Below are 27200 nucleotides of genomic sequence, written 5' to 3' on the forward strand. Positions count from 1 at the left end.
TCATTTTAATAACAAATATAAATAGAACATTTATATAAATAATAAATTTGGTCTTAAAAGAGACACAATATTTATCTATTTTGTAAAAAAATATTCAGATAAAATTGAAAAAAATAAATATATGTGGGTAAAAATTTTAAAAAAATTAAAAAAACCAGATGCTGACACGTGACACGTTAACTGCGTTTGTAAAAACTTAACAAATGTATTACATTGATGTATTATTTTGAAATTTTGGAACCAAACTGGGTATATTCGGAGTAATTAAGCATAAAACAAATTCTTACAAAATTGTTTTTTTCTTTTTGTAAACATTTTATCGGTTTTAAAACATTTTTATTCCAAAACGTTTCAGTTCATTTTTACTACTAATTCAAACTCAGCCATAAGTACTGACCCATAAAACATCATAAGGTTTACTACTAATATTAATGTACAAGTTCATCCCAACGGAGAAATCAATCTGTCCCTATAAACTATTACTATTCCGACCAATGCAGAACAAGAACAGAACTGCTTAGCATCCCAACCAATTATTTGTTCCTACGAGGTTTGAGACCAGCAACTAATTCTATATTCTCCCACATTTATAACTGTTAAAAGAAAAAAAAAAGTTAAAAATTGACTATAATTTTAAAGCTATTATACTAGAACATGGCCACATATTACAACTCTGCAAATCCATGTTAACAAGGTCAATCCATCTTCTGGGGAGATTCCTCTTTCCTCTCACTTGCCACCTTAGGGAATACCATAACAGTTTTTTGAGATAATGAAACACCACAATCTTCTTTCTTACTCTTTGTTGGCAAACCTTGTCCCTTCAGTGATTGTGGATACTTGAAAGTTCCAAACTCCATATTTTTCAGGGTAGACGATGGGAAACTCTTACCTTGCTTGGTCAACTTTGCAGACTCTGATGGGACAGTCTTCACTGAAGATCGAAGAAGAGGAAAATCTTTCTTTGAGAGCTCAAACGACTTTGTCTTCCCATCCTTGTGTGTCTCAGAACAAACCTTTGGAAGAAGGGGAAAATCTTCTTTTGAGAGCTCAAAAGGCTGCGAATTGCTACCAATATCCGTCACAGTATGAACATTTTCCAATGGAGTAGAGTCTCGGGCTTGTGTTAGTGATCTACCCTTGCGAACGCATGGAAGAAGGGGGGACAAATCTGCACTTGAGAGCTCAGACAACATCGAATTACCACCCTTGTCTGTCTTAGAACATGCCTTTGCTAATGGAGCAGACGCTTGTGCTTGTTTTGGAAGTTTAGCCTTGGGAATGCCTGGAAGAAGAGGGAAGTCTTCTTTTGTGAACTCAAACGGCGTTGAATCAGCATTCAAATTTATCTCAGAATGAACCTCTACTGTAGGAGGTGATCTTGGATATTCATTGTTCTTTACAATGGGAATTTTCCTTGGCCTGTTCTCATTTGCGCGTATATCCCAGTAGGAGTTATAGTTCTGCAAGATTCAACCATTTTAGGATCATATACTATATACTGTATACTGTGTGCTATCATAATATAAATAGATTGGGTTTGATAAAAAACACAACATACCAAGTCAGGTATATATGTGCCTGTTCCTCGGGATTTTACTACTTCATCAATGGTGTAAGCTGGATGATACAGTGTCTGTGCTGGGATGTATACATTGCTACCACTTTGATAAATCATGCTCCAGTTTTGCTGTGATGTCAGGAAATCACCTTCGCTCCAGTTTTGCTGGGTTGATGGGGCAAGCATGTCATCGTGAGAAGGTGAAGATGGAGAATTGGAATGCACAGTTGTTACTGGCATGGAATTATTGGGATATAGCTGATCATATTGTGAGTCAAAACAGTAACTGGCATAGTCTCCATCCAGAACAGACCCTTCAGATCTTCCAGTACCAAATGGACAAACAGGAACATCAACATCTGCCCTTTCTCCTTTCCCATTCCTTTCCAAAGTACAGAAGAAAAACTTCTCAAGTGCTGAACCCATGTTTCCTCCTGGAAGTGTGAGGACCTGCTTCAGCCTTCTAGCACCATAGGAAAGAGCTAATCTTATTCGATGTAAATTGGCTGCAAATAACCATTACAAATTTCAAACGCCATGTATACGTATGAAGTATTAAAGGTATAAAGAAAATGAAGTACAAAACATGATGAACTTTAGCCATTGATGCTTAAGTGGGCAAAATTACCATAGTTGACACAACGACCAACGTTGTTATCATTTCTAAGAGGATCCAAGATGTTCATGAGCTTAACGGGAAATTCAGGAGTCACTGTCTCAGATGCTCTTATGCTAGAAGAGCACATATCCCTGAAGTTTTTGAGAAACTCTTTCTGGAGCAAGAATCCACTCTGTTCACATTCTGGTGTTTCTGCAGCAACCAAGTTGGGATACATCAAGGACTGAACAATAAAAATACATTGCATCGCAACTTAACACTTACCAAGAATTTCTGGAAGCGAGGATAAGGCTTTTGGACCCCATATACTAGCATAATTGTGGTCCCAGTCAAATGAGCCGTAGTAGTCCAAGAATATGTATAGAACCTGCTAATAGCGGCGATTCAGTGGTTTTATTCTTCAGGTAGATTTAACTACAAATGCTGAAAGGGTCCTAAGAATGTTATTGATGGAAGACATGACTCACCTCTAGAGGACCACGCAGTGACGAATGAAAACGATTGATGATATACAAGACCAATATTTCTATCGCATACGTTGATAACAGTCCATGGTGTGCACCAAGAATTCGGCTTTCATAATAGCACCAAGCTTTGATTAAGATGATACTGCGTTTGAAAAGATGGTTCTTTCCCACAAGCTGGTCAACCTAAAAATTTATTTCCAACAAGAAAATTTAGCAGAACCAAAATAGAAACTGAATGAAAAATATAATTTCAATCAGAAATAGATGAACTATGGAGGAAGAGATAGAATTGGCAACACTTGTATCAAGAAAATGGAAAGGGACTGAGTAAATAAGACATTAACTTAAAATGGAGACAGATTTTTTAAGGTGTTCTCTACATGATCATTCACACAGTTTTTGACTCTGCAGGACCTCGGAAACATATCTAAGAATGTATAGCACACACACACTGTAGTAGAAGGAGAAGCCAAGCAGGTATGTAAAAACGTAACAGGAAAATGAGTTCAAAATGTCTACATGACATCTGAAACATCTAAAAGTGCAGTACCAATATATTAAATGATAAATTTGATATAAATGATAGTTCTAACACTACATATATTTTCATAAGCACAACTAAGACTAATCACAGATAAATGTATACTTAACTAACAAGTATTTTTTGGTTACACTTAACTATCAGAGAACACCCAATTAGGTGCAAATATTATTGAAATCAAATACCTGGTCCAAAAATTTTATAGTATAGAATCCAATCATCTGGTTGAAAGAGATATCAACTGGTATATTTTTCACCGTACATTTCACAAGCTGGACCTGCAGCTCATCATCAAAACATAAACAGGAAGTCCATGAAGTTGACAGATATCCTTTGACAAAAAAATTGTAAAACACTCCTGTCTAATCATGTCAAACACATAAACATATTCATTTTGAAAAAAAAAAAAACAAAACAGGAAGATAATGATAACAGTTGAAATAGAAAATTTTGTTTCTAAACCTGTGCAGGTATATGTTGTATGTCTTTTATTTGGTATTCAGGGTCATCTTCTTTTTCAAGTATACTGCACACTGTTATGGCCAAATCCTCCTCTGTATCTTCGCGACTAAGTGCTGTTAAGTCAATATCTCCATCAGGAAGGTAGGTTTTTAGTGGAACAGAACCGAATGCCAAGACCTGTAGGAGGTCCACAAAGAGGTAAAAAATTCATTTACAATCACTTCTGTAGTGGCATAAAATAATTAAGTGAACTTTCTATTTGCAGCAAAAAGCTTTCAAAGTTTAAAGTGACAATCAAGGTTTAAAAATATTCTGTAAATTTGATCTTGAATTGGAAAAGTTTTATTATCTGCATATCTAAAATCATATTTGAATGTAGCTGCTCTTAAAAGGAAAGTATACATATAGAAAAAGGAAAAGGGTTTTGCACCAATAATTTCTAAACAGAAATCAAAGAACATTCATAGCAGCATACATCAAAAACGGATCTAATTATCTGCAGATCATTTATAAAGCAGCAAACATTCAAGAGCAGACAACTAATTATGAGAGGAAGAAAGCAACTTCAGTAAACGAAGAAAAGACCAAATGTAGAAAACCAATGCCACAAAATAAAAAAAAATTATAAACATGATTATTAGATTCTAACATGTGCTCCATAGTAATCTCCTATCAGCTTCCGAACATAATCAATAACATCCTTTCTGTTCTCCTCAGATAATACATTTGGTTCAATTATCCATAGTATCTCTTGGGCCCTCTCTTCAGCCATCTTCCAAATTTCCTCATCAATTGATAACAGCTGGCTAGGTGGGGATGGTAGCAAATTTTCTTTCTTATCATCCATAGCTGCAGATATTATAACTCAGATCTCCAGCAAAATAAAAACCTAGACAACAACACAAACACAACATCTAGGCAATTAACTTCAGTGATTGCATGTAAAACAGAAAATTGGTCCATAAAACTAATATCTTCTTATAGGAGAACTGCATTCCTGAAAACCTAGACAATTAGGCAAATTGCATTTTGGTGAATCTAGGATTAAATATTGGGCATTTGTACCTAGTTATATTTAAAATAAACAAGCCAATGTTGCAGGATAATAATTGTTAACTGAAGACATATTTTGCATTTAGGTTCCTTACTAAATTTTTGAAGCACTTTGTCTTCGTATATATCAGCCACTGCTTTTGAGACACTAACAAAATTTTCAGGGCTAATGTTGTGTAGAAAACTTTAACCAATTCATTTCAAGAGCTTCACATCTGGCCATGCAAATCTATCAAATCATCATCAGTTCATAAACATTTGATATTCATTTATCCTAAGGAACAATAACAACAACCAAGTCTCATTTCCTTAGGCAAAGGTTGGCAGCATGGATAAAACAAGATGTAACAGCATGCAACAGTTCACAAACAAGACACAGATAACTGATTATCCACAGAAAATCAAATTCAGCACACGTATTCAAAGGAAGAACACAAGAAATTAACACCAGAAGATCAGTTCCTTTTGCAGAAAACGTTCAAGAACTCAACAATTCAGTCACAGGAGGATCGTGAAGAATGTACATTGAACAAAGATGGACAAAAAACGGATGACTCAAGAAAATAGTACTTTTGAGTCACAGAATACCTCAATAATTATCACCCACACCAACAGAGGTTAAAGGGAAACGAAATTTATTACAGAAACTGAAGAAAGTTTATAGCTTTTGCCTCGAATGCAGCATGGTCACAAGCTCTGAACCTCATTTCCAACGTTCACACCAGTTAAAATTCTAAAGAAACTCCCACCCTGTCAGTCACTGACACAGTGGTCCATGACGTTAGAAGCTGCTAACTCTGCTGTTCTAGGAAACGTGATCTTCGCTCTTTATATATACAAAAAAAAATATAGTAAATAAAAAATAAAACCACTTGTATTTGACAAGCAAAGTCTGGACTCGATCCGTTATTGCCACACAAGCATCATTTCTCAGGGTCTTAATTTTTCATCACTTGACTTAAGACCATTTGGACTGTTACATTTCTTTCAAGCGTAATCTTCGACATGTTATTTATTCTTTCTTCTCCTTGTCAAACTCTTTCGTCACCTCGCTTGTATTTTCCAAATAACTCCTTCTCTGGTATTAAGTGCGACAGCGCTAAAGTTCCCGTCTTTCCGCAGAAAACCCGCGAGAGGAGTTACCTCATTGAAAGGGGTTTGGAGTTTAGCCCAGGAGATGCGTTTTTTCGCGAGGAAAGTGCCACCGGCCGAGACCTCGGCGTTTTGGCCGCTTCTTTACACAAGAGGGGTAACGGAAGATTGCGCGTTCTGGACGCATTGTGTGGATGTGGAATTCGGTCACTTCGGTACTTGGCCGAGGCTGGAGCGGACTTTGTTGCGGCAAATGATGGGAATGAGAATTATGGAAGCACCATTGTAGAGAATTTGTCGAGAGTTTCCTCCGAAGAGGAGGGGAGATGGGTGGTTACTCATTTGGAAGCTAATAGGGTTATGACTGATTATTATTTGCAGAAGAGTTTATTTGATTTTATTGATGTTGATTCTTTTGGGAGTGACTCTTCGTTCTTGAGGTCTGCCATTAGTACTTTGAAATTCGGTGGCTTGCTCTATGTTACTTCCACTGATGGCTTCTCATCTGGTGGCCACCGTCCTCATCAGTAAGAATCCTTTTCATTCTTTTGCTCTGTGTTTATATATGGTCACTAAGTGATTGTTTATTTGCATGTTCTGTTGTAATGGATTTAGATTAGATCCCCAAGTGGTTAATTAATTTTCTACTTTTCCGCAGTTCTTTAGCTGCATATGGAGCTTATGTGCGCCCTATGCCGTATTCGAACGAGATTGGTTTGCGAATGCTTATAGGTGGGGTTACCAGGGAGGCTGCAGTTTTGGGGTATCATATCACACCCTTGTTTTCTTACTATGCTTTTCATGGACCTGTTTTTCGAGTCTTGCTCAGATTGAATCGTGGAAAGATTCATGACACTAGGTATTGTATCATTGTGTCTGCGTTAACCTTAGCTTTTCTTTTCTTTTGTGTGTGTGTGTGTTCTCGTTTAATTGCTATGTTTTTTACTCTTGTATTTACTACTTTTGTGACTCTTATAGGCATTATGGTTACATTGGTTACTGCCAGCAATGTGGAAATTCCCATGAGTTTTCTTGGGATCAACTTGGTCAGATAAGTTGCTCGTGCAGCGTGCCACAGGTATGGTCTTGTTTGTTTGAGACTTCACCATTGAGGTTTGTTCATATTTGTGAGTTTAACTTGGGCTGTCAAGGAACATTGTCAGAAAATCCTTCTCAGAATTATATGATATTTTATTTATCTCTATTTTTTAGTCTCAAACTCCTATTTAAACAGTTACTGCATAAGGAATAATCAATTCTGAGTGTTTTCGTTTCTTTTTCCTTCTTTTGAAAAGTAATTTATAATGTAATAGAGCTAAGATGTAACCCCCTCCCTTTTGGATTCCTTTATTATTCACACATGTTAAGGAATGGGTTATGGAACAGGAATGAGGAAAACCATTCAAACTTTGTTGTGTTGTGTGGTTTATATTTTCTGGAGATCAAATTGCAGAAAAATGTTACTTCATATGAGTGCATAAATTATTTCCTGTTTTAATTTGCTTTTCAGGTTTCAAACTCCCTTGTGGTATCAGGGCCTCTTTGGACGGGACCTCTTCATGATGGTGCCTATCTTATGGACATGCTAAATCTGGCCAAGCAGTGGGGATGGATAGGCTGTGATGGTAAAGACAACCTTGAAAAGCTTATAAGAGTGATGATGGATGAAAGTGACCCCAAGTTGCCATTTGGGTACATCAAGTTGGATGAGGTGCTTCTTATTCAAATTATATCTTTGTTGCAATGTAAAATCATGTTAGCTACTCTGTTAGAAGAATGGCTTATACTGGTTTTTGTGTGTTTATGCAGATGGCTAGCCGTGCAAAAATCAATTCTCCACCTTTGAAGGCATTGATGAGCGCCATGCACCAGGTACTCTTAACTTATCTAGAAAAAATAATGATAACTGTGTACTTTATTGAGTATATAATGTTTGGAAGATTTTTCTTAGCCACAAATTTAGTTCAGATCTTTCTCAAAATTGCTGAAACATTATTATTGATCAATGATGCTTAAATAGATAGTCTTTTTACTTATATTGATTCAAATATGACTAATTAAACTTCTATGTTAAGCCATGACATCATTTACGGCTTAACAATGTTCACATCACAGGTCAACACGCCCCCTTTAGGCAAATGCCCAAAACTTTACTTATTCAGTAAAACTGATTGGCTTCCTGGTGTATGGTTTACCAAAATATAAAACGAAAGGGTTTTACCTTTTATTATGTATCATGAGTATATTCTTTCCCTTATTGGATTTTTTTTATAGGAAAAAGATGCATTAAAAGAGGTTAAAAGCTAAAAAGTTTAACACACTCTTTAATCTCTTTCAATACTTAACAACATATCAAAATCAATGTCTGTTTGATAACTTTCTTTGGTTAGATGAGATAATGAGATCATACATTGTTCATGCTGACTCCAAATAGAGCTCCAGAAACCAGATAGTTACTAAGAAGTTTTTAATGTTGTTTACTGCAGAAGGGTTATGCTGCCAGCAGGTCTCACATTGCAACAAATGCAATCAAGACAAATTGCCCCATGACAGAATGCATCAAGATTGCCAAAGAACTACTGCAGGTTTCTGTCACTTAATTTAAGGGCTGAAAGTCCTCTGGTTGTAAACCAGACAAGCATATTACAGTCACAAGCAATGATGCTTGGTAAATGTCAGGAAATTAGAAGTGATGGTCATATCCACTTTCACATTAAATTTTGCAAATGTAACCTAATAATAGAATTATGGAAATGCCTTTATGGTTATTTGATGATTATTTCTTATCAACGGATAATGTTCAAAATTTGCAAAAATAATAATGTGCACTACAACAAAAGCATGGATTGGCGTTGCAGTAAAATGCACGCGAACATTTCAAATAGTCACCTGATGTGAGATCACAAATTATTTCAAATGGCCACAAAACAGAATTTCAAATCATACCAAACTAAATTCATATCCAACCACAACATATTTTAGATTACAATGCAAATATATGTTTCTAAATAGGAAAACACTTAATCCAAAAAACTACTAATATAATTTAAGTCTTGTCTTATAATTGAAATTGGAATAGAATGAAATTTCATTATCCAAATGTACATTTTATTGATAAATATTACATGAAATAAGAACAAAAAAGGTAGATTGCTTTGGGCAGAACAACATAGTGACCGGTGAGTTGAAATAGCCACAAAAGTAATGAAAATAATTAGAATAAACACAATAGACGAGATGTAAATATAGAATCCAAATTGTTACCAAAATTATCTAAATAAGAAATAATTTATCTTACACTACAGGTAAACTTCAAGAAAGTGGCTTGTCATCACAGTCTTCAGCATAATAAGGGTGAACCTGACTTGTACTTGTTGAAGTGTCACGAACATTTGGGTCCCTCATCATTGTGAATTGTTGTTGGATCAATCTCAGTGTGTTCTTCACTTGTGTGTACTTATGAATTGCCACATCAGGCAATTCTTTTGCTTTCTTAAACTCTTGACGCAATCATTCATCTTAGCACAATAGTTAGTCTAGTAAATGATAACAACTAATAAGGAGGGTTAAGTGAGGGATGACACTTTGTGGCAGATGTTGGAAGCCAAGTCCACAGTTCCATAAACTTTACCTTTACTATTGCCTCTAGCGGCATCCTTCCAACATTGAGTCTTTGTTGCTGCACTTATTTACTAGAGTTCAGAAGTTGATCCTTCAAAATTGTCTGCTTGGATGACCCTCAATCGCTCATGGTAGTTTTGCTAATAAATATTAGAAGTTGTAATAGTTAGGAATTAATATTAAAGAAATAAGTAAAGTAACTAAATTATAATAATAACTTACATAAGCCTCACATGAACGACCATCTACCAACCCACCGTTCTTGGTGTGAGTGGTGAGAAATAGTTTATCTGACTTAACCAATTATAATGGAAACTATAACGGGTTATGGTGGAAATATTGCGGTAAAAGAAATATAATACCACCACATATAATTTTATGAAAAAAGTAATGATATTATGTTTAAAAATTGAATTACTAATAAAATCATATCAAAACACCACAAATTTAAAGTTCAAAACATAAAATAACAAGAAATCATAAAATAAATGTATTGAGTTTCTTTCTAATCATCATATTCTTCTTCAATTCCAACATAATTGTCTTCAATGTCATCATCCAGTGGGGCATATCCCTCATTTTCCCCTCCTGAGAGACTCTTGTCAAAGTTAAGTAATTTTTCAAACTCGGAATCAGAGCTATCATGCAATTCATTTTGAACCTGACATTGAGTCTTTTCTTTACTCTTCTTAGTTTGTGTTGGAGTTGGAGTTGAACCTGGACCTTTCTTAGAAGCATGTGAAGATCCAATAACAATACCACCACTTGATGGTTGCTTCCTTTAATTAGTTGTTTGTCTCCTCGTATAAACTACTAGTTCTCCAATACCTGAAGCTTCATAAACAGTTGACCAATTAAGAGTGGGATCATCCTCAAAAACCAACTCATTACCCCTTCTTCATTATTACTTTCATCATGAACTTCTCCCACTAACCACTCATTACATTCATTAATGTCATTCATAGAATAGGGTCTATTTTCATCCCTAATATCATATCTTTGAGCAAGTTGTTATTTATACTTTATGTAAACCAAATCATGCAACCTTTTGTGGTCCAACCTATTCCTTTTCTTTGAATGAATCTGCATTATGAATAAGTAATATGTGAATTAATTTCTTTCTAAACTCTACAAATAAGATAATAATGAAATGATTCATGTCTTATTACTTGCTCAAAAACACTCAAATTCCGCTCATATCCCGATGAACTACATGTTAAACTTAAAATCTTGATTGCTAGCTTTTGTAAGTTGGGAGTTGCATGACCATAATTCTTCCACCATTGAGCTACGCAAGCAAAGAAAGTAACTTAGAATGTAACCATTATATATTAGCGCAATTTAAAAAGTGTTTAAGTGTCTCACCTGGGGTTGTGGTTTTCCTTGATTCTTTAGCAAAATCATCACCAAAGAGTCCATTTGCAATCTTATAAAGAGGCAACTCAGTTAAAAATTTTTGTTGCACGTCTTTACTTGGCACTAACCTCCTGATGCAATCATATAATCCATTTGTAACTTCCAAATCATATTCGATGTTTGGGTTGGAATAAATAACTCTGGGTTCAAAAAGTGACCAATAACATGCAATGGGCGATGAAGTTGGCATGTCCATCTATTATCAATAATTATTAATCTATCATTGTATTTACTTTCATCCTCGTTGAATGACTTCACTATTATTTCATTGGCTTTCTCCATTGCTTCATATATATAACCATAGCTGTTTTTCTTTCCCATCCACTAAACGAAGCACATGAGCAAAAGGAGCCATGACTTTGAGAGTAAATACTACTTGATTCCAAAATGAAGGCATAAGAACAATTTTTGTAGCCTCCCTCCCCTTGGCTTCCTTAAATAGCTTGTTATTGCTCCATTCATCAGAAGCGAACATCTTTCTCAAACTTCCCTTATCTTGATGCAACCTTTGTAATGATAAATAGGAGGTAGCAAACCTTGTAACAACATGTCTTACTAATTCCCTCTTATTTGTAAATTGTCTCAACAAACTCAAGGTACTAGAATGGCTATAGATAAAGCCAACAAGACTAATTCCTCTTTGAATTGTCTTCTTTATAGAAGGAAGTTTTCTGATATCTTCAAGCATCAAATCTATACAATGGACAGCACAAGGAGTCCAATAGAGATGGGGTCTTTTCTCTTCTAACAACTTACCAGCCAACACATAATTGCTCCCATTATCTGTTATAACTTAAACAACATTTTCTTCTCCAATTTCCTCCACAAGGGAATCAAGCATCTAAAATAATTTTTCTCTTGTCTTCACAAAGTTTGAACCATCAATGGACTTGACAAACATTGTCCCTGTAGGGGAGCTAACCAAAAAGTTAATCAAGCATCGTTACTTTCGGTCAGTCCATGCATCTGACATAATAGAGCAACCATGTTTGCTCCACTGCAATTTATGATCTTGCAACAACTTTTCAGTGTAATCAACTTCCTTGTTGAGAAGTGGAACTCTGATTTCATAATAACTAGGCGCGGGTAAATTGGGTCCATAAGCACCTATGGCATCAATCATATCTTGAAAAGTTTTCAATTTCACAAGGTTGAATGGCAAGCCTGCTTGGTACCAGAATCGAACCAAGGCCTTTAAATTTTTGTCACATGCCTCTTTGATGTTAGCTTGCCTTAGTTTTTCCTTTTTTTTCTCTTCTTTATCGCAGTGGCTGGATTTCTGCAGAACATATCCATTGGTCCTTTCCTTCCACCGCTATTTCTCCCTTTATCATTGCTAGCCGTGGAAATTTCAACTTCATCTTCAATCTCATGGTTATCATTGGTTGCATTATATCTAGGATTGATAGAGGAGCTATCTATTTTTTCTTTATATAATTTTCAAAGTTCTTCTCTCACATTTTTTGGAGTCTTGGTGCAAGCAGCAACATTGCCCTTCTTTGCCATTAAATGTTCTTTTGCGCTAGTAACTCCTCCTTTCATAACTTTCCCACAATAATTACAAACAGTTGTATTTAAATTTGATTCATCCATTGAATGACAATGTTTCCAACCGGAGTCACTTCTATGAGATGTTCTTGAAGTATCTTAATCATTGGCCATTATTGTGACTAGAAACAAGTATATTTTTTGCAAAATAATTATAGTTAAAGTAGAAAAAAAATAAAAAAAAATAGACTTGGCGGCGGCAGCGGTAGTCGGTGGTGGTGGTTAACGGTAGTGGTGGTTAACGGTAGTGGCTAGCGGTGGTCAGTGGTGGGAACCAGCAGCGATAGTGGCTGACTGTGACAGCAGGTGCAGTTACAGCAGATGCAAATGGTCTGGTGCAGTAACGTGAAGAATGTGGTTTGATTTCCTTAAAATATAAAAAACTTAAGGTGAAAGGAAAGTTTACTACTGTGTGGTTGTGTGGCTGTTGCAGTAATTTGGTAAAAACAATAAAATAGGATAAAAGAAGATCAGCATGTTCACAATGTTTAAATAAACACTTTAGTGGGCCAGGCCCAATGACCACGAGAGAGGTGAATTAAATTAGGGTTTCTAATCTTCTTTCTTCCGCTTCTCTCACTCACCATGCAGAGGTGTCGTTCTGCATATTTCTTCTCCTATACTCTCAAGATCTCATTTTTTTGTTTTTCCATTCTGATTTTTTCGCCTCAGCCGCAATGCCACCACCACCAGCCATGTTAAAAGTGGCCGCCATGGGCCGTCATCGAAAATCTGATTTGCCTCCGCCTTATTGTGGCAGCATGCCGGAAAACCATTACCGGTTTCTGCCATGGTGCTGCCATGATCGATATTTAACAACACTAGACTTAGCAGGTTGACTATATTTACGTTCCTAAAAGAAGTTGTATATTTAAGAACAATATATCTTAAAAAATGAATCCAATAACATGTAATAAAGTGTACATAATTTATAAAGTATACTTATTAGGCCCATTGCTATGTCTAAGTGAGATTTGGGTCAATAAGTAGCAATTCACGCTCTCGAATCAGAGCCCTTTTTGTTCTTCCAGAGCGAAAATGTGATCCCAGAGTTCTTGTATCCGCTTTACTAGGACCTCCTCCTCGATAGATCCCAGAAGGCAACCAGGGTTTACTCTTGCTAGAGCTTTGTGTTCTCTACATGAATAATTGCTTGCTAAAATTTGAAAAAACCATCCAGTGCAACAGTCCACCTCTACCTAAAGACCAATTCACTTTATTTTGGGATGATCTTTCTTTGGACGTCTCAAAATCCCAATATTTCAAAATTTCGCTCGATGCTTCATATCCAGTCTAGGTACATTTGGTTCGTTTCACCCTTTCTTTGGAAAACATATCACAAAGGCATTTTTAACTTTTGACTTGTACGCCATTTGGGTTACTGACCAAATTGGTGTACATAATTCATGTTGCACATGAAATTATGAGCCAACATACATAGTCCAAGACTTGTTCAAAATTGGTTTCCTAGCATCAATTGAACTTTGATTTAGGAAGTAGTTTCGTTGTTATCGAACTAATTCTCACATTAGATTAGAATTGATATTATATATATTAAACAAGACACTAAAAGCAAATTATAATCATTCAGAGTGCAACAGTACAATATCACAATATAATTAGAGTACAATATCAAAAATATACAATTATAATCAAAGTACACACATTATTATAATAAAATTAAAATTATCCTTAAAATATAGACAAAGATAAACTATCTTTAGAGAAAAGACAACTAACAAAATCAGATTCCCCAATTTTATTCATAGGGGTTCTTTCTTTTAGTTTGTAATAATATTTTTTTTAGTAACTATATAACTCTTTCATTAATCTTAAACAATTATACCAATATTTATATTTATATTTTACGATTTTATTTAATGGACATAATATATCCCTCCGAATGAAAAAATGATACTAGTTTTATTTGTTTGTAAAAATATAATCAATTGGTTTAATTCAATTTTCAATTATAGTTATTTTTTTTTTTTGGAGGGAGGATGTTAAATTAAATTTGTATATAGTGGCATTTATTTTGAGAAATTTGTTAGAGTAGGTTAGGGTTTGTTAAAAGTAATCCTTCTGTGGTTACCTTCTGCTAGATCAAAACCTATTTAAGATAGGTTTCCTTTCTCTTATAAAAATATCTCTTTCTCTTGTAAATACACAAGTTTTTAGTTCTGCTTTCAATCAATGAACAAAGGTTTTCAGATCTTACATGTTTGCCTCAACCAATCTTCGATTCTAGCTCTTCTCTTCTCGCTACAGTGAATCTCCTGCACTATTCCACCTGGTTTCATGGAGGGAAACCCCAACCCTAGGGTTCTTCTTGAGCCTCTGCCAAACCCTGGCATTAGAGTAGGTTCATGACCTGTCCTGCTTTCCGCTGCTTTTTCTTTTCCCTTCTTGTAATCTTGCTACTTTCTTGAACAATGGCAGATAACAGTGACAAAGATCAAGATTCTACACTGAAAAAGGTAGCATATCTGATTTGAAATCCTTGCAGTCCCTATTACTTGCATCCAGGAGAAAATCATGGTTTAGTTCTTGTTAGTCAGCTGCTCATTGAGACAAATTACTTTTCTTGGAGTCGAAGTTTGAAATGTGGTCTTGTCTCCACAAACAAAATCAAATTCGTGGATAGCAGTATCAAGGTTCCTAATAGGGAAGATCCCATGTATGATGCATGGGAAAAAGCCAACATGACGGTTCTGTCTTGGATCACCAAGACTTTATCTCCACACATAGTTAAGAGTGTGATTTACGTTGAGAGTGCCAAGGATTTTGGGATGAGTTAAAAGAGAGATTTTCTAAGGGAGATTACTTCAAAATTTCTGACCTATTGCAAGAAATCTACTCTATTCATCAAGGTGAAAAGAACATAACTTGGTTTTTCACAAATTTGAAAATTTTGTGGGAAGAATTCACTACAAAAAGAATTATTATTCAGTGGAGGTTTTTTTTCGATCTATGGAGGTTTTCACCCTCTGCGGGGAGTTTTTTAAACCTCCACAGTTAGAGTTGCCACAAGCTATTTGTGGAGGTTTTGAGTAACTCCTAGTATCCAAGTTATATTCAAGAGGTTATGTTGTGGAGGGTTTTAACCTCTTCTATTACGGTCTATTATTTTTTGGAGCATTTATAATTTATTAATTAATGAAATTTTCTTTATAATAATAAATAAATAAAATATGTAAATTTGTAAAGTACACAAAAATTAACCAAAATTAATTTTATTGATGATTTGATAAAGTATTAACAATTACAATGTAAATATATAAAAAATACATAATGTTGAAAAAAGAAAATACATAATGTCATAAATATAAAAACTCTGAGTTTAGAGTTTAAAGCTACTCAAACAAAGATTAATCTATTGATCCCTTCGTTGTTCTGCTTCCTAGTCCTATGTCAATTCTTTCTCAAAAAGAGAAAGATAGCTCTTTGAATAGGGCTTAGATTATTAAGTGATAAATATTTCTGGAGATGATCAGAGAGTATTTCTAGAAACCAATGGCAACAATTTCTTATGTTGTTGGAAAGAGGTTCGACAACACAAACGCGACTGAAATCAAAATGGAAGAACCTTAAATTGCAAAAAATAATGTCAATTCTCCCCCCTAAAACGACCTCGTTTTCATTTAATTTTTCAGTCATTCGAACTCGCTCACACGTTGCAAACTCGCGATTTTACGTAAGTTTAACGATCCCACTTCCGATTCCATTGATTTTACTTCAAAAACGAGTTTGCTTTCGAGTTAACTCGGAAGCCAGGTGTAGGATCCTAAACTCATCCGAGTTAGCGAGTTAACTCGCGAGTTTGATAACCATGATGATAACTATAATCATGTGAGGACTCAAATATTGTTGATGGAATCTCTCCCTAACATCAATCGTGTTTTCTCCCTTATAATACAACAAGAAAGACATATTTCTGGGAACCCTGGGTACAATAGTGAAAATAAGACTGTTAATGTTGGTAACAGACAGAATGGTTGGAGACAACAAGATCAAAATGGCAGCAAGCAATCTGAACATGGCAATTGGAGACCATAGGGACATGGAAATGGCTGGAGAGGACAGAACAAAGGGAGAGGGAGAAATCCCAATCCTAGAAAGTAATGTTCCTATTGCCATAAGATGAACCACACAATTGACGAATGCTACTCCAAACATGGGTATCCACCCTGGATTAAACAAAGATAGGATATTGCTAACCAAGAAAAGGAAGGCAACAATCAACCTACATGCAATCTTAACATCAAAAAGGATTCCACACAAAGTGTGAATCAGAATGCTAAACTTTATTCTGCTGGATTTACTCCTGAGCAGATACAACAACTCCTTCAAATCATTGAGCACACAGACAAACTAGAACACAGTGTCAATCAAGTGCATAGAAAGGATTCTAGTGTGAATAATCATGTTGCCCAACAAGGTAAACATTTTTGCATTCTTAACACTAGTGCTACTGACCATGTCACTTACACTAAAGATCATTTTGTTTCCTTTCACATAATCAAACCTATATGCATAAAGTTACCCAACTCTTCCACTGTTATTGCACACTTTGTTGGAACAGTGCAATTTTTAGAAAATTTTATTATCTTTAATGTTCTCTATATCCCTGATTTCACTTTTAGCCTGATATTTGTCCAAACCTTGATTAAAGACTTGAATTGTGTTCTAACTTTCTCTACTAAGACATGGCATATACGAAGCAATTCTACCTTGAGAGTGATTGGACATGCTGAGTTCGTTAATGGTTTTTACTATCTGCAATCTCCTATCACCAATCATAAGGATTTCGTTTTCACAAGTATAGCTCTAAATTGTACCAAAAATAATATTGATTTGTGGCATTTTAGACTAGGACATCCTGGGAACAAAACTATTGATCAAATATGTACCAGATTTCCCTACATACAATCTCTGAATAAAATTGCTTGTGATATATGTCATTATGCTAAGCATCAAAAACTTTCTTTTTCTCACAGTTCTACTACTTCTCCAGCTATTTTTGACCTTATACATGTAGATATATGGGGTCCCATGTCTATCATATCTGTCCATGGTCATAAATATTTTCTAAGCATTGTTGATGACCTTAGCAGACGTATTTGGACTTTTATGATGCATTCAAAAGGTGAAGGTAGGACTTTACTACATAATTTTATTACCTATGTTAAAAACTAGTATGGGAAAACCGTTAAAACCATAAGATCTGATAATGGGCCTGAGTTTAACTATGCTAAAATTTACCATAAAACTGGCATTACTCATCAACGTAGTTGTGTGGAAACCCCACAACAGAATGTCATTGTTGAGCGAAAACATCAACACATTCTAAATGTGGCCCGTAGTCTTATGTTTCAGTATAACTTGCATAAATCCTATTGGATATATGTTATTTCTCATGTCATTCATTTGATTAATAAGCTGCCTACTCCTATTTTGAAAAATAAGTGTCCTTATGAAATTATTCATAATGAACCCTCTACTTTTCTTGATCTAAAAGTTTTTTGTTGTCTTTGTTATGCTTCTACTTTGGAAAATAATAGGACCAAGTTTTATGCTAGGGCTAGAAAGGGATTTTCATTGGTTATAAAACTAGGATTAAAGGCTACATTGTCTTAGATATCAATACTAGAGAAATTTTCGTTAATAGAAATGTAATCTTTTATGAAAACATTTTCCTTTACAAAAATAGTGAATGCATAAACCAAACTGGATTCAGTACAAATGAACCCAACAACAGTGATTTTTAGGGTTAAATATGTTTTTGGTCCCTCAACTTTCAGTAAAAATTGAAATTAATCCCTCTTCAAAACTTTGACCCAATTTAGTCCCTCAACTTCAAAAATGCGTGAATTTAGTCCTTTTAACCAAATTTCTTTAAGTTTATTTGATGTTTCAAATGTGTTTCATGATCGTTTCTTAGCTAATATTGAAAAAAGAATGTGTCAAACGGTATAAACATCTCAAATGCTATCATGAAATAAATTTGAAATATTAAATAAACTTAACAAAATTTGCTTGAAAAGACTAAATTCATGCAGTTCTAAAGTTGGGGGACTAAATTGAGCTAAAGTTTCGAGGAGGGACTAATTTCAATTTTCACTGAAAATTAAGGGACCAAAAACATATTTAACCTTTATTTTTATGACTACATTGGCATTGAGAATGACTACATTGGCATTGAGAATGATACTGTTTCTACTGTCCAAACTAATTCTGACATACATATTGACAATAATTTTGCCAATGCTTTCAAGCAACCCTTGGAGACCACCATAGAAGTTGACCAGAATTCCACTCAAATCAGAAGGTCTGACAGAACTAAACGCATTCCAGACTACCTTAAAGATTATCATTATTAGGTCAATTATTCTGACTCTACACACAATTTTGTACACTTTAAAAATAATCTCAAAACACCTTATCCCATATCCACTGTTCTTTCCTATTATTCTTTATCTAAAAAACAACTAAATTTCACTCTTGCCATTTTCTTTACTAATGAACCACAATCTTATGTTGAAGCTTGCACTCAGTCTGGATGGATCAAGGCCATGGAAGACGAAATCCAAGCCTTACAAAGCCTTGGATTTTGCTCAGTTATGTTATAGGTTGCAAATGAGTATATAAAGTCAAACACAAGGTGGTCTCCTCCTTACTCTTGCAACAACCAAAAACTAACATTTACATCAATTAGATGTAGACAATGTCTTTCTTCATAGAGATATAATGAGACAGTATATATATATATATATATATATATATATATATATATATATATATATATATATATATATATATATATATATATATATATATATATATATATATTAAAATTATTTTTTAAAATTTATACATTATATTGCGCTTAAATATTCAAACTATTTTAATTTTTTCAAGCAAAAAAATTTAAAATGTAAAAAATCTCAAATAAAAAAATGTAAAAAATAAAATAATATAAATTTAAAGAATAATTTTATATATAAATTATAAAAAATTATTTTAATATAAATATATAAGTTATAATTAAATTTAATTATTAATTTATTTTCAAATGAAAAATATAAAATAAAATTATTTAAAAAAAATAAATTAATTAAAATTTTAAATAAAAAACTAAATTAATAATAATATATTGATACAGTACATTGCACGATCATTACATGACACATAGTTTTTTATTTAATTAAAATATTTAAAAATTTCACAACAGATTATATTGCACTTAAATATTTAAACTATTTTAATTTTTTCAAGAAAAAAATTTAAAATTTAAAATATCTCAAATAAAAAAATGTAAAAAATAAAATAATATAAATTTAAAGAATAATTTTATTTATAAATTATAAAAAATTATTTTAATATAAATATATAAGTTATAATAAAATTTAATTATTAATTTATTTTCAAATGAAAAATATAAAATAAAATCATTTAAAAAAATAAATTAATTAAAATTTTAAATAAAGAACTAAATTAATAATAATATATTGATACAGTACATTGCACGATCATTACATGACACATAGTTTTTTATTTAATTAAAATATTTAAAAATTTCACAACAGCATGTGTGACATAATGATAATGTGATGTGACCATTTATGTCTTTTAAAAACAATTAAAAATAATGAAAAAAAAAATTGAAATTTTCACATCGATTTAAAAAAAAAAACAAATTAAACTATTCTTAAAAATTGAAAAATTAAATTGAACCAAAAAATCACAAGAAATTAAAACAAATCAAACCAATAAATTAGAAAATCAAATGAATAATTAAGTCTTTATTTTTTTCTTTTTTTTCATCTGTTCGTTCATCTCCTCTCTTTGTCCCTCTGCCAATCAGAACCTTGGTAGAAGGGCTATAGTAAAACTTCTCACGACATTCACATCTCTAAATTTGTCTCTGATAAACAAAATCATAATCTGGTTAAGTTGTTAATTTACTAGGCACATTCAAGCCCTTAGGCCAACTTCAATTACTTAGAATCATTTGATCACACATCACGCAATTTATATATTAAATAGTATGTATCTGTATACACCAAATTTGCCAGGAAATAACTAAATTTAATTATGGGTTAGAGAGTTGAAAATAGAAAGACTTTTTTATACTGAAATTCACATTGAAAACTAAAATACAAAATCATTAATAACAGTTTTAATAGAAACTTCGATCATAGTTTCTGAAATATATAAAATCCATTCAAGGGAACTTTTAGGACAGAAATTGTGTAGACATGATGAATGAGCAGGGACCAGACCATCCTGTACACAATGTATTTGAGATGTAAATGTCAGAATTATTCTAAGTCGTTCATGTCTGAGTCTGACCAACAAATAATGCAACAGAAGAGAAGAGAAGAAACATGCAGCGAATCCATAATGGACTATACAGATGGAACATGAGTGGATGAAGTATGAGCTATTACTCTGCAGAGTGAGATACTGTAAATGGAGTGAAAATGTAGAGTTTACAGTCGTGGATATCAACTCCAGCACTGAACGATGACACTGCATCTTCAGCTACTAACTTGTGCTGCAAGATAAAAAAAAGGAGGCAAAAAACATATAATATGCTCTTATAAATAGGAAACACAGACTGACATAAGCAGTTTCATGCAAGTATGCTAGCTTACCTGCCACAGATCCCTCACGGAAACATGAATGCCAGATTCAAGCCCAAGTGCTTCCCATGAAGCTGTTATCGTGGCAACTTTTGAGCACCGATTCCAGAGAGCAACAACCAATCGATTTCCTGATAGAGGACCTGCCCAAACCTGTAAAGATGTAAAAGTAAAGTCTAAATTTAGCACATAGTAGCATGTATGCGACTTTAAACTTCGTCTTAGTGATTTGGCTCTTGAATGATGTTGATTTCCATTCAGAAAGTATACGAGATTCAGTAGAAGGAATAGTTCAGAATATATTACCTGTCTGCAACCATCTACACCAGAAGCTTGAACTTTCCTTCCCTGGACTCCAAGTGAGTCTGCAGAAATACAAAATAAATAATCAGTATCCTTACTTACCTTAGTCACTGAGATAGATGAAAAAATTTGCTCCTTCCGATCTTTTACATAAGAAACAACTAATAAATTTCATCAAATCCACTAAAAATATTAAGTTAGTTAATTCTAATTAATAATGTCCTAATTATACTGTTAATACAGAAATACCCTTTGAAGTAATTGGTTTAAGTAGGCGTTACATTAAATCAAGCTATAAGCCTATACCTAATTCAAGAAACAATGTTTCCATCAGTAATTGAAACTTGTATGGATAATAGACCATTTAAATACATAAAGAATGCGTATTTGTCTCACATCTGTCTCACAGATTCACAATAAATCAAGGGTACAAAACAAATTACTGATTAATACATCTCAAATTTATCCATTTTATGTAACAAAATACAGAGAGTTATGCATTAACTTGGTAACAATAATAGAAAGCAGTAATACGACCTTGATTAATGGCAATGACTTCTTCATTGCTTAAAATCTCAAGTGTTTCAGCAGTCAAATTTCTGACATCACACCCGATCAATAGCGGTGCCTGCATGCACATGTTCAAAATTTTGAGCATGTGAAAGTTTCAAATATAAAATATGTGTCTCAGTCTTTGAAAGCTTAACTTATGTTTATGCTTTATTCAAAAGAAATTATGGTTAAACCAAACGGAAAGTGAATTCAGAGTACCCCTATTTTTTATTTTGTTTACACCAGAGAATCAATTTTGCAACTATGCCTGCTATCCTAAGATCTCAAGTTGCCAGTTATTTGAGGGGTAGCATGTAGAAAAACATGTGATGAGAGACTGGTATCGAGAGATGACAAATCCTGCACAGATGAATGCACCTTCGCTAAAGCCCAAATGCTGAAATGAGCTCGGTATTCCTGGTAAGTCATGCCACCATTTCCAACTTCCAACATATCTGGGTCTGTCCGGTAAAATAAGGTAAGTAGGAATGCTTCTGGTTTTCTTAATATTTTCAATAAAATTTCAAGAAAGACAAAATGTGTACCATTCCATCCCCCAGGACCAGCATATGCAGCCCACTTATCGTTAAGATCGGCAATGGTTGTCATGCTAAACAAAGTAAAAAAAAAAATTAAGAATTAGATAGCCATTTAAACAGATAATTTTGGACAAGAATTCTCCAAATTGATCAAATGTTAAAACTTTGTATTGGAATGACAGCTAGTGTTTGACACTGTACCTATGGTTTGCCAAGAACAAATTATGGAATGAGTCTTGTAGTAATAGATATACAAAAGATCAAGGGAATGTATTAGATTATTTCATAGGGTCAAATCTCAAACAATATTGATGGATACTGCAGGATAACCCAGATTCCACATTAACAAATTTAACACCTAACTCTATGTTAATGTCATCTTTATCATCATGATTCAACAGTGTTACTTAATGACAAATAGTCACGAGCCTCATGCCAATCACTATTTACATACACATTCTTTATAAATCTTTCATGAATCAAGGAGCTAAGATAACTGTACGCTAGAGTGCATCTAATTTCTTGAGTCCAGCTGCTATGTGACAACAAGATAAAACTTGGCAGAGTAGGATTATTTGATCTTCAAGTAATGAACTCACTAGTGCTCTTACTCCTCAGTGACAGAGTATTCTTAAATCTTTTCCCTATTCTGCCTGCTAGGAATAGATTGAGAAACACCATCCACCCTTTGTGCTCATTTTTTCCCTACACTTTCCCCTTCCTTTCACGTGCCTAATCATTGATACAACCTTATGAAAATTTTCATTCCTACCAAGCCAAGGTCACAAAAAAGGTAATCATTAACCATTACACCACTAAATATATCCCAGTTATCTGTTGGCGTGTGCTCTATTTCAATGCAGTAGTAACTTAGGACTAATTGGACCACACAACTTTTGCTGGTTTTATGCCATTATCTTTCGTTAAGGCATGAACATTCCAAATAGAATTTTAAAGGTAGCACTTAGAAATGAAAGTCTAAAGCTTTAACCTTGCCCACGAATCATTGATGTCGTCGGTTGTGCGCCAGCTGTTGCCTACCTTGTCTGCCCACAAGGCAGGGTTATCAACTCCCCTTCAAAATCAAATGTATCCCATGAAGAATTATGTCAAATTAAATGGAACTAAGCTCATATAACAAAATACCAAAAATGATTTATTACCATTCACAGAGTGAGTAGAAAATTTTGCGTCCAGTTGCATTGAGAGCATCACGCATAGGAGGATAACTGGAATAAAAGCAACCACATTGGCTCAATTTATTGTATTACAACCAATACAAATACAGTGTGAAAAAGATGAGAACACACCGTTCTTTTGGAGGGATACCCAGGTTGTAACAGTTGTCATACTTCAAATAGTCTACACCCTGGTAAAAGGATTGATTTGAGTTAAAATTCCTGTTAAGTAAAGAAAAATATAACTAGCAACAATTCCAATTTATGACAATGTTACTAAGATGTTAAGTTACAAAGGAATGATTTCAAAAGGAAGCTCAGGATACATCACTGACACAATTATACAAAGATGTGCCTAGTTTTATTTTGGTTTCCCAAAGGTTGTATCCTCCTTTAGAAGCAATCCTGATTGAGACGCGGTCGACACTAAATGTGAACATCTTTTTCAATAGGGATTCCAATCACTGGTTCACTACATTGTAGGGATCAGCACTTTTCGCTGGACCCAACCCCTCTGTTGGTTCTCCATGCTTAATATTAATCAATGGTGGATGTGCTTCAAACATCATCTTCATGAAATATTTGATTGATTGACAGTAGATGTATACTATTGCAATTTACATTTCCAATTAAATATTTGACATATTTTAGTGCAGCCAACTAAGCTTTATAGTTAAATGCATCAGGCAGTTGGTCTATTTTCTTGTATTACTTGAGAAATTTTAAACCTAACTGTGCCATTTAGACATAATATTTATGACAGTATAGGTCATTGCCAAGTTCTGGGAAAACATTGCAACAAACAAATTTCAGTTGAGTACTATCTGATATAGAATGGCGTAATTTTTCTATTTGTTTGCTCAAAATCTAGAAGCATTCCATTAAATGGAACAATTTCTTATCTCATCAAATTTTTTGGGGTATATGATGATGCCATCAGAAACTCTTATCTAAAGCTTGGTTTTGTTTTGTAAAATGAGAAATTAGTTCCATAAAAGATATATGAGGCTGAGCTAAACAATTTATATCAGATGTGCTACACATACAGAATGCACATGATAAAATAGAAATGAATGAGGAGTACTTATGTTGTATGGACCCTACAAACTCCCTAAGCATGAATAGTATCTGATACTGTTTCACAAATCATGAAAATGAGATAATAGAATCTAACCCAAGAGGCAAATAAATCTGCATCATCAGTTTCATGGAAAATCGATCCTGGCCGGACTTGACATGTAAACATCCTAATAACAGTAAAGATATGTACAAATATTAACCAGGAGATTAGATGATCAGCTAGTCACAATCAACACGAGTGACATTTCTTTAAGAATGAATTGTTCAAACATCTGGCTTATTGCAATATCATCTTACCCAGCATCTGAATATATGCCAAGCTTGAGTCCCTTTCCATGGACATAATCTGCAAGAGCTTTGATTCCAGATGGAAATGTCTTAGGATCAGGAACAAGTTGACCCTGCACTTCCACACCCAAAACAGTAAGGAGCAACATATATTAAAGAACGTTCAAAACAGACTTTTAAACTTTGATACATAACCATTTATTCACATAGAAAATAGGTAGTGCATGCAATCATGAATAAAATACATGCTTCCTGCTTGATTAAACAAATATCTAAGTGGAGTGCAAAGTTGGAAGCACAACGAATGTATACTTTAAATCATTACACAACAATAACTTTAGCCATGATATAACATTGAAAGCTAACAGTTATGTAAAATAATAGATGATAACCATAAAGTTGATCCAGAAAGATTGAAAGCAACAGAACTTAACTGACCTTAAGATTTCTTGTCACAGCAGACCAGCAATCATCTGCATATTGCAAATTGTGATATCAAATAAGTATAAACAGATGACACGCTGTTAGAAAGTTCATTTTGAACAGACATGAACAGTACCTATATTGACATATACATAACCTAAATCAGCCAATCCGGTTGATACCAGTGCATCAGCTGGAAGGATAAAATACATATCAGCATTAGTAGAACCGAGATAAATATTGAATTAATGCTTTTAAGTATGAACCATAATGCTTGCAGTGAAACAAAATATGCCTTTGGAGATTATAAATCTAAAATCTAAAATTACAATACAAATCATTATCAGATGGAATGCAAATCTCACTTTAAAAACAAAAGGTTTTTGTCTGTTTAAATAGTTAACCTATTTCACCGAAAAAGACTGCCATACTTTCAAGAATGCAAAGTTTATTTAATGTACAGGGAGAACCAAAGACCAAAGAAAGAAAAACAGATACCCGTTTCCTTAATGACCTTTTCACTGATATTGCATGCAAAGAAATTCCAGCTATTCCATCTGCAGAGCAATTAAAGCAAAATCAAAGTAAAGACCATCCAAAATATCTGTGTGAGATGGTGATCGTGATTGTGACCGTGTGTGTGCAGGAGGGTCTTACAGTTTTATCAGTTTGGTGGAAGCAACAGAGTAAAGAAAAAGTCAACAACTCAGAGATTTTATTCAACTAAAAACAAAAGATTAATCTGGAGAAAGCGAGAATCGAACCCCATCTGAGGCGTTTTAGCCAATCCATTACTCAGCTGAAACACACCGTACATGGAAGTGTCGTAAACAGAATGAAAGTTTGATCCGAAAATTGGGTTCCCATAGCTCTGCAAAAGTGGCGCAACTCTCGCTGAAGCCGAAACAGAGGAAGCAAAGAAGAAGAGAATCACCGAGTACACCAAAAAAGTGTATCCCAGTTTCTGCTTCGCCATGAAAGCGATGAAATTTGGAGAGTAGAATCTGAACAGTGTCACTTGAAACAAATCCAAAACATCAGTTTGAGTGTGAGATTTCCGTAGGAACTGTCGGGAAGAGAAACATTTGACACGATTTGCCACGTATATATCACTTAATCTTATTCTTTTATTTTGAAACTAATTGTTAATGAGTATGAATAGAAGGAATACTTTAAGTTAGGGATAAGAATCTCTTGTAATATTCGAAATACATAGTTTTCTTTATCTTAGTACGTGTCACCGCTACAATGTTCCCAGATAATTAAATGTGTTTTTAGTTGTTTTTACGTTGAATCCAATCTTTAAAGTTGTTAGCTTTTATGGGTCTAGACACTTCTCTTCCTGTGATAGGACCCACGGTCTACGTTAGTAGGACAATTCTTTTCTAATCAGGGTTAAACTATGTTTTGGTGTCTTATCTTACGATTTTTCAGATGTATTTTAATTTTTCATAGTGAATTATCTTTCAAAAAAATTAATTCCAGTGCTTATTTTTAAAATTTGATCAATTAAATTTGACAATCTCCAACGTAGTTTCGTATAAGCAACCATTCTTAACAAAAATTTATTACCAATTTGGATTAGTAAGTTAGCCTATCACTCGCTTAATCCATTCCTAGATGAAGTGAACCATAACTGGTATATGGCAACGCGAATAACTAACACGAGATATATAAAACTAAATCTAAAAGATCAGATATTCAGTTTATATTAATTTGTTTATTTTGATGATACTAAATTGGAGGAATATTACAATTGTATTTCTTAAACGCATTACTTTTGTTCATGTCTTAACAAATTTTTCCTTTTGT

General features: G+C 33.9%; 3 protein-coding genes across 3 annotated transcripts; 1 reads left to right on the forward strand and 2 right to left on the reverse strand.

The window, feature by feature from the left end:
- Positions 1-393: 393 nt before the first annotated feature.
- LOC114162511 lies at positions 394-4535 on the reverse strand. The gene is made up of 8 exons (XM_028046429.1): positions 4300-4535; positions 3651-3827; positions 3374-3466; positions 2648-2830; positions 2445-2547; positions 2190-2372; positions 1562-2067; positions 394-1463 (listed from the first exon to the last, which is right to left on the reverse strand). Exons 1-8 carry the CDS (start codon positions 4495-4497, stop codon positions 696-698), a joined length of 2211 nt encoding a protein of 736 aa, XP_027902230.1. The 5' UTR covers positions 4498-4535; the 3' UTR covers positions 394-695.
- A 1032-nt stretch (positions 4536-5567) lies between these two features.
- On the forward strand, positions 5568-8585 carry LOC114162512 (tRNA (guanine(26)-N(2)/guanine(27)-N(2))-dimethyltransferase). The gene is made up of 6 exons (XM_028046430.1): positions 5568-6322; positions 6454-6654; positions 6774-6873; positions 7306-7506; positions 7605-7667; positions 8282-8585. The coding sequence occupies exons 1-6, from the start codon at positions 5709-5711 to the stop codon at positions 8393-8395; spliced, it is 1293 nt and encodes a 430-aa protein (XP_027902231.1). The 5' UTR covers positions 5568-5708; the 3' UTR covers positions 8396-8585.
- An 11933-nt stretch (positions 8586-20518) lies between these two features.
- Positions 20519-26523, reverse strand: LOC114164233 (alpha-galactosidase 3). Its single transcript, XM_028048821.1, has 16 exons — positions 26153-26523; positions 25887-25945; positions 25525-25581; positions 25404-25438; positions 24975-25078; positions 24772-24844; positions 23730-23788; positions 23583-23648; positions 23411-23494; positions 22426-22490; positions 22259-22341; positions 21866-21956; positions 21332-21390; positions 21038-21178; positions 20831-20937; positions 20519-20666 (listed from the first exon to the last, which is right to left on the reverse strand). The coding sequence occupies exons 1-16, from the start codon at positions 26362-26364 to the stop codon at positions 20576-20578; spliced, it is 1386 nt and encodes a 461-aa protein (XP_027904622.1). The 5' UTR covers positions 26365-26523; the 3' UTR covers positions 20519-20575.
- Between the last annotated feature and the right edge of the window lie 677 nt (positions 26524-27200).

The sequence above is a fragment of the Vigna unguiculata genome, chromosome 9, assembly GCF_004118075.2.
Source record: "Vigna unguiculata cultivar IT97K-499-35 chromosome 9, ASM411807v1, whole genome shotgun sequence".
In the NCBI taxonomy this organism is placed as follows: Eukaryota; Viridiplantae; Streptophyta; class Magnoliopsida; order Fabales; family Fabaceae; genus Vigna; species Vigna unguiculata.